The sequence below is a fragment of the Ischnura elegans genome, chromosome 11 (assembly GCF_921293095.1).
Source record: "Ischnura elegans chromosome 11, ioIscEleg1.1, whole genome shotgun sequence".
Classification (NCBI taxonomy): domain Eukaryota; kingdom Metazoa; phylum Arthropoda; class Insecta; order Odonata; family Coenagrionidae; genus Ischnura; species Ischnura elegans.
Window position 1 is genome coordinate 31,694,027 of NC_060256.1, and position 8,524 is coordinate 31,702,550.

Consider the following 8,524-nt stretch of genomic DNA (forward strand, 5'->3'; position numbering starts at 1 on the left):
AGTTACTCAACGCGGCCATAATTTTTTTCGCTAATTTTTCATGATTTCTTCCTTCAACAATAGATATTTTCTCCCATCAAAAATTTAGAATTTGTTTTATTGCTTATGATTGTCTTCAAATTTTTCAATCACCAATTGCGATATAAGGATAGATTGTCATGAAAAATATATGCTCGCTCTCGTTTCTCGCAAGTGAGCACGCTTCTTATTCCCGCCGATTATATTCAAATAATCGGATGTCCATAATCGATTCAATAATCGCAATAATCGAAAGCAAATAATCGATTATTACGTATAATCGATTATTTTTGCCCATCTCTGGTGCCCACCGTAGACTGAGGTGACCTCAGTGCACGACTGTTTACGTGCGTGATCTTGCATTGGCAACGCATCTTGAGCCAACCGGCACGACGTAACTTATTTTTATCATTGCATTTCTATGTGCCTTAGTAAATCCGTAGTATTATATGGTATCATGCTCATGAAAGGTGTGTGCTGTTTGGAGTTTGAGGGAACTTAATCGTTAACTGAAGCGAGGATACTCTCCCTAACTCTTGTTGGCAGCAGTGGATGACCCTCATACCGACGAAGAAGACATGGATTCTCACATAAGGTACGTCAAACCAAGGGTCCTGCAAGAATTGTAAACTTAAGAGGCGATCTTTCCCAGTGTCTGTAATCGACGAGCAATCTAAACAAAGGTAAATATTTTAAGATAAAAGGCTACGAGCTTTTGTTGACCAGTGGAATCAGCAGTTAAAACCAACCTCAGGCAAAAAGCACTAGTGATAAGCCTTGCCAATAAAAATTGTAAAATCTAGGATAGGATGAATTCTCACTAGTTACTGCGGAGCCTAACCGAATCCAACCATGTGATAGGTAAATAGTTTCTAGGAAAGGATCTAATCTGATGCAGACCAGCTGAGAAAGTGTTAAATCACGATAGTGATTAAATTACGTGAAAAAACATGAATGTGACACCTTCTACATTATTCAAATTATAGAAAAGTAAAAAAGTAACTGGGGATCAAAGAAATTACTCGGAAGCATTATCACAGCGTTTCAAATTACTGCAGAAATTTTGTAAGATATTTACAAATACATGGCTTAAAATTAAAGGACAATTTCTTCACAAAACTGCAGTCTTTCTCATTGTCATTCAGGATGAAGAGATAGGTGCAAGGAGTAGAGAAATATATCCTCAACAATAACATATAGAAAGTGACTTATTGCAGAAATGTAAGTGGCAAAAATAAAACGTTGATCATATAACTAAAGGATGTACATCACTGGCAGGAAAAGATTGCACGAAACGCCACAATGACACAGCTAACCGAAACAGGAAGATCTGTCATACAACTGCATTAATTACCATAACAATACAGTCATATTACAAAATGGGACTCCTTGTATTTCATAAGTATTTCAGTGGTTTTACAATATCGAGTCCTTTAAAACAATTGTTTTATGTATATTCATGTTCCAGGAAACACCAAAGTTGTTACAAATTGTATTTCTCTTGGATTACCGTCGTAACACATTTGTATACCAAGAATACATTTGGATGATATTCGTATGAGTCAGTAATATGCATATAAAGTGGTGTTTTTGCTGTATTGTTGCCACAAATATAAGAATCAAAATACAAGCTGTTCCGCTTGTATTTTCATTCTTATATATTCCTATATTAATGCCACAAATGGAGAGGTGTAAAGTAAAATATACTCTGAATAAATAGTTACCATAACTTCATATGATAAAAGTGTATTTATTGCAATCTTTCTTATCGAAAAGGAATAACAAAACACAAATTATATTTTAACCTGTTATTAGGAATAATGTCACATTCTGTCTATTACACTTGTGTAGCCTGTTGTATACATATTTCTCAAACAAATAGTGTATCTTTATATATTTCGTTCATCATTGCAGCACCTGTGAAGGTACGGAGAGATAAATTTTTTAATAGAGATGAATGAAAACACACCTTTAGCATCATTTAGGGGTCACTCCATGTCAAATCACCCAGAAATTTTAAAAATGACACCCACCGACTCAGATTTTGATGAAATTTTTGTCACTAGCTACTATCACCTATCTTATGACCCGTGTAAAATATTTCCTCTCTCACTCTCATAGTTTGCAATATATGAGGAGTCGAAGTTTGAGATGTTTGCTCGGAAGTGGTGATAGTGGAAGTCTAATTCCAGAATGCAGGGCACAGGGTAAAAATTCATAACTCAGGAACCACGTATTATATTTGAATGAAATTTTGACCCCTTGCCAAATCCAAAAAGAAGCCAAATTACAAGTACATAGCTTCCACAGTAATGTCTTTTATTCCCCTTGCATTGTTATGTTAGCCAAAATGATGTCAACAGTTGTTAATTAACCGATTTTTTAGCTCAAAAACATTACTTCTTATTTCCAGATTTATCACCAAAAGGCAGAGTTGTTAACTCATCCAATTTTTTTTAAATTGAAGGTTAATATATGCTCCAATATACTATGAAATAAAAATGGTGGTGTTTTGACTTTCACTATGAATATTTCAGGTTTTACTTTTTTCCTGCCTCTGTGAGAGGGATTTTGGACATGTAGCGTAAGATAATAAGTATAAGTGTATCCATACCTTCATGAGGATATATTTGAAATAATGGTCAGTAAATCTAAGACCAAGCATGTAGTCTAGTGAATGTGGCTCTTGTTCATATAATTTTTTTTAAGAACAATGCTTGGTTTGTGGCAGCTGAGGGTGTAAGAGTCCAAATGGCTCAGAAACTGTGAAATGATGCTCTTTTCCTGGAATTTACCCATTTTTCAAGTGTTTTGTTTATGGAAAAAGTGGTATCAACATACATGAGACTCTTACTGTGCATTAGAGGATAAATGGAAATACTAATTTAAATAAAATTATTTAAATAATACACTTCATTCATAAAACTTACTTTCAAAAAGAGGTGAAATGAGTGCAGCAGAAATGCTCCTGCAATCTGCGGCCACACACTTTCTCATTATTTTGACCAAATTGTTTCCTGAGGATCTGTCCAAGCTCTTTATCATTTATTTATCCTGAAATATGTTTCTGTATGTTAAGGTCAACACGAGTCACTTTTGCAATATGTATCTTTTATTAGTAATGTGAGGAATTAAATTACCAAAGATTCCTTAAGGTCAGGGTGTCTTCGTAAAGGATCTTCCACTTCACACAGCTCTCCTGTGCTTTTTCCTGAGAGAGTATGCATGCATGTTTATGTACTGGGCTTCTTGGTTGCAAAACATTCTCTTTCTCAGTGCTTCCCTCTCCAGATTTAGATTTCTTGGCTGGAATTACAATCCTTGTATTCTGTTTTTTTTTTTTGCATCAAACTTGCACTTTTTGTGCTTTCTGGCATTACTTCAGTTTGATAGCCAGGGTTTCAAGTTTTAATCGCTTCTTGGAAATGACCTGATGTGTCAACATTTGTATGGACTCTATAAATATAAGCCTGGAATAAGAACACAAAATCGTAATGTGATGCGCATTGTATAGTCCTCGGTGTTAGAATGAATTTTTACTTATATAAACAAAATCCTTTGGGTAGCAACAATGTAGAAATGATTATTTACATAAAATTATACTCAATAAACTATAAAATAATGAAGCTAGAAACATTAGCTAAATTAAATTGAAGTTATGACGCCTCAATGCACAAGAATCAAATCAGGAACCTTTCACACATTACCATATTATATCTTGATGATTTTATCGCTAATCAATTTAAATTGATTAGCGATAAAATCTACAAAACGGTGCCAGAGTCGGGAGAATAGTCTCAACCAAATGAAGCAGGGGTCACGACCAGGAGAAGAGGAGAGTTATATAAGTATTCTGGGACGAGTCACGGTGATAACTTTACAGAGTCATCAGCAATGCACAAATTGTACGAACATATACTGAATTACAAATCCTCTGTAAATTAATGTAGAATTTTTTAATGCTACCATCTTACAGTTGTATTACAAGAATCACTAAAATTTGAAACTTGGCAAGAGATTTTCCATTTGTGTACAAATGCTAGCTCTGTCTGTGAAAATAATACACCATGCTATAGCCAAAAAGTACCGACTAATGGAAGATATCAAGCCACGCTAGGAATATACCCCACAGAAAGTATTTGAGAAAAGGGAATAAAAACTATTCAGGGCTGGGAAATTTTCAAATACAAGAATACGCCACAGTTCCTGTGGATTGTCTGCACATCCTGGAGCATTTTTCCAGAAATTTTCTGTGTTCATTGAATCAGTTAGGGGATCTCGTGTGAACTCAAAATTTATTTAATGTATGAGGTAGCTATTTTGAGAAAATAACCTAAGTTAGAAATAGTCATTGAAGTAAAATTACACCAAATATTTTATTCAAATGAATTTTGTCTGGAACAAAATGTTACACCATGAAATGTGCTTTTTAAATCATACATACATCACATTTGCACTTAACTGAAATTATGTATGAGATGCTATTGATTTTGTGAACCCACATGAATAGTGCCTTTAACTCCAGTACATCGCTGTGTGGCAACCAAATGAATCCTAAGATTAGGAAATAGTTAATCAGCCTCCCATAGCAATTCATGTGACCAAATTAAATGAAATTGGCACGTAAAAAAAAGTTTTTTCCATCTGGCTATGCTCAGACTGCCTTTTGTAGTGTTTTAAAATTAAAGTAACAGAAGCAGGCGTTATGTAGTGGAATGACATTCTAAGTTTTTTAAAAAATAACACGAAGATGGCAATATTCCACAAGTTTATTGTCCGTGCAACGCGTTTCGACCGTTAGGTCATTATCAAGTACAATGACCCAATGTTGTACTTGATAATGACCTAACGGTCGAAACGCGTTGTACGGACAATAAACTTGTGGAATATTGCCATCTTCGTGTTATTTTTAAAAAAAACTTGTTTTAAAATTGTTTGCTTTGCCAACAATTATTTGCCGTTGATGAGCATTTGAACCTTGTTTTATTGCATCTTGTATTTTAATTGTGCTCATTATTAATGTTTGATAACTAGTATTGCAATTGCCATGAATAAAGCCTTTGTTTCTTATTTTGTAGGTGCATTGGAGTCCATGGGCATAAGGAATGGATCTTAAAAGCTGCTGCGTTTCAACAACAGTACTATATGGAAAAAAAATCATGGCTAAGCTTTACTGGAAAAAGAGAAATATTGGAGGAAGAAATAAAAGCTCTATTTGTTGATCATACTTTTACCAATAACGTTGAAAAGCTCATGGATGTGATTTATAAACAGGTATATGGCTTTTCTAAGTTTCGTTTGCAAATTTTAGAGCCGAAGAATAAAAATAATAAACTTGTATTATTTCTTGTGCGGCATAACGGTAATCAGAGTTTAATTGATCAAGAGGGGTATGTATATCTTCGCCTGTTAGATGTTAGCTTTCAAAAGCAGTTTCATTATCATCCTGAAATAATTTTAAAAGTTCATGATTTTGAGGGATTATGTCTAGAATTGGCAATAAGGTTACATGGTGAAGAATATGACATCACCAGACTGGGTCTAATGATATACGTAAAGCTTGGCTTACATTCACAATTTGCTGGAAATTCACTAATCAATATAGGGAAAAAAGGTGATTATTGCATTCATTTTCCAGTTGTCCGAATAGCAAGACATGGAAATGAGAGTGTGTGTAAACGGTCTATATTTTATGTGGACCACATTGGTAGAGTATACTGGGATTGGGAAGACTTCCTTCGCAAAAATATTTATCCTGAATGGATTATGTGCTATCCCCGCAATGGCGTCTACCAAGCTAATCTAGAAGGTGACGTATTGTTAGATGTCAAATGGTCACCTGCTAAAGGGAATGTCATGAATGCACTTGATGTTATAGGACCATGTATTGCGTTAGGATCCCTGGCGCTTGGTGGCGGTGTCTTAGCGGCCACAGGTGTGGCCATTGCATCTGGGTGTTCTCTTGTTGTGGGAGGCAGTCAGTTAGTCGATCGCTGGAAGCATGGACAAAGTATAACAAATCATGAGGCTGCTGGGGGATGGCTGAATTTTGTTGGAGGACTTGCTGGCGTCGCCAGTGGGCCATTGAAGTTGGCTCAGGGACTGAAAACTGGAGGGAAGATGGCGAAAGGAATTCAGGTGGCCACAAAAATTTCAAATGCGGCACCTAGTATCACTGCTGGTGGGAAAACCATTGGTGGTATTGAGAAAGTAATTGCAATACAGAGGTGTTTCAGGGGAGTAAAATATACTCTGCATGATGTTCATGCTGTATTTTCTTATGTGAAAGTCAAATGCATTGAATTGAAGAATTTTGTCATTGAGATCAGTTTCAAAGTTAAGGAGTTTTTTTTAAAACTGTGGTGCACGTATTTCCCATTGGTTGAACACTGTGAGGTTGCTAATGGTATATCGAGTGTTATGTCAGCATCAAAAAATTTGGAAACAAATGTGGGTGATTTCAAAGATGAAAACGATTTCTACAGCATTGCCAACTTAATATTTGAAATTAAGGCTTTGAAGTTGAAAAGTATGGAAAAAGAATATCAAGAGCACAAAAAAAGGGCACAAGAAAGTTTAGGAAGTGGCTTTGATGAATCACTTTTTGACAAAGAATGGGGTATAAATGTTGGTGATGACAGGAAAAAAAAATTTTTAGAGAAAGTGAATTCTGAAATATCTGAGGGAGAAGTCATTGAGTGTCATGAAAAGTACACTAATGAAATCTCAATACTAAATCATGGGTTTGATGTTGTAAAATTTTCAACCGATAAGGCAGCTATCAGAAGTTACCTAATTTTTCATTGTGTGAATAGAGATGTCACCCCTAAAGAGTTTTTCTCTATGATAACAAACATAGGAACAGAAGTTTCTAATTTTGTGAAAATTGATGAGTGTGGACGTACAAAATCTACAACATATTATGATGATAAAATTCCATTAGTCGTAAAAATTTCAGATATCAATGGCAAGCCTTTTGTAGATTTTGCTCGTGTTGAGGAATATATAGATGAGTCAAAAAATTAGCCAAACCATTTACAGTGGCAGAAAAAATTAGCACAGCCAAGAGTTAAGGCCTATTTACATGGTACATTAACCCGGATACGAGTAAATGTCTAATGGTATTAACGTGCGAATGAACACGAAAATGTACCGTGTAACTACTTAACTTAGGCAAATGCATGCACAGAAAATAGAACCTGTTCTTATTTGGTTCATGCATTCGTACACGTTCCGTTCCGGTCCACAAAAATTATTCATCCAAGCAGACATTAAGTCGAGCGTGTTAATGTATCATGTAAACAAGCCTTTACAGAGGTTTTACTTCAGCCAATTGGTTGCTCAGGTAAATCACTGTCAAATTTCATGTCAATTGAATCTTAAAGAGGTTATATATTTCAATGCCCATTTTTTTCCTATTAATAATACATTGTTCTATAATGAACCAAAAATGAGGAAGAAAATCTTCTTCTTGTTATAGTTTTTCGTGCCTTTCTACAATTATAAGCATATGTTGGTAATATTTTTATTTTGGCAAATTGTGAATAAGATTTTTTTCATTATTAATTAATAAGTCACAAATAATTACAATGAGTGAAACTATGATTTGATGGAAAGCCTTGTTGGTTTTTGCATTATATGACCAGGTACATATATGTACTCCATTTGGTTGTAGTATCTTCCCTTTCATGTGTGGTAATAAGATAATTTTTCATGTTGAAAACATATGTTTTATTGTGTATTGCTTTTGCTCAGTTTTTGTAGCCATTCCGAAACCTTAACTATGGTGATGGTATTTTTTATCATACATGTTAATGTGACCGGACTGTTGATTTAGCAAAGACAAATATGTATTATACAGTGCAGTGAACAGAACCTATATCTTTTGTACTAGGGCAGGTGATCATGGTTGGAGATGACTTGTATACTGTTGTGCCTTAAATACACTTGCTCTTATAAGACTTATTGGGAGATAGCCATTGTGGAAATTTAATTGCCATTTAACTATGAAATAAATAAGTTTGGTATTTTAATAGTTAAAATTTGTGAAACTTATTTTTCCCTTGTTAATTTCAGGATGCAGGCAGATGGACTGCTTTGTTTTTTTTTGCATTTGCTTTGGTTTTCAAGGTCAATTCTTAATTTCATGAATCCTCTCTTAGTCTCTCTCACACTCACTTTATAAGGATGTACTGGCAAGGAATTCGTCACCCTAGCTGCCCAGAACAACATCTCCCCTTAATACATTTCATACAGATGGCGAAAATTCTTGTCATTGTCTTCCCAAGCGTTCCGGATGGATGACGAAAAGTCTCGTCATTTAGACGTGTCAACATTAAAAATTATGTAACATGATATACATATTCTGTACTAATTTTTCAGTTACTTTTTGTTACTTATTATGAGTAGATGTATCATAATTTTCAAAAAGGTATTTGTATTTGTATAAAATGTAGCCATTTAACCATATTTTAACCTGAGGCCGTTTGTCCGTAATGTCAAGTAA

The 8,524-nt window shown here is 34.7% G+C and overlaps 1 protein-coding gene across 1 annotated transcript; it reads left to right on the forward strand.

The window, feature by feature from the left end:
- Positions 1–304: 304 nt before the first annotated feature.
- LOC124167811 lies at positions 305–8,060 on the forward strand. Its single transcript, XM_046545845.1, has 2 exons — positions 305–613; positions 5,097–8,060. Exons 1-2 carry the CDS (start codon positions 597–599, stop codon positions 7,042–7,044), a joined length of 1,965 nt encoding a protein of 654 aa, XP_046401801.1. The 5' UTR covers positions 305–596; the 3' UTR covers positions 7,045–8,060.
- The last annotated feature ends 464 nt before the right edge of the window (positions 8,061–8,524 follow it).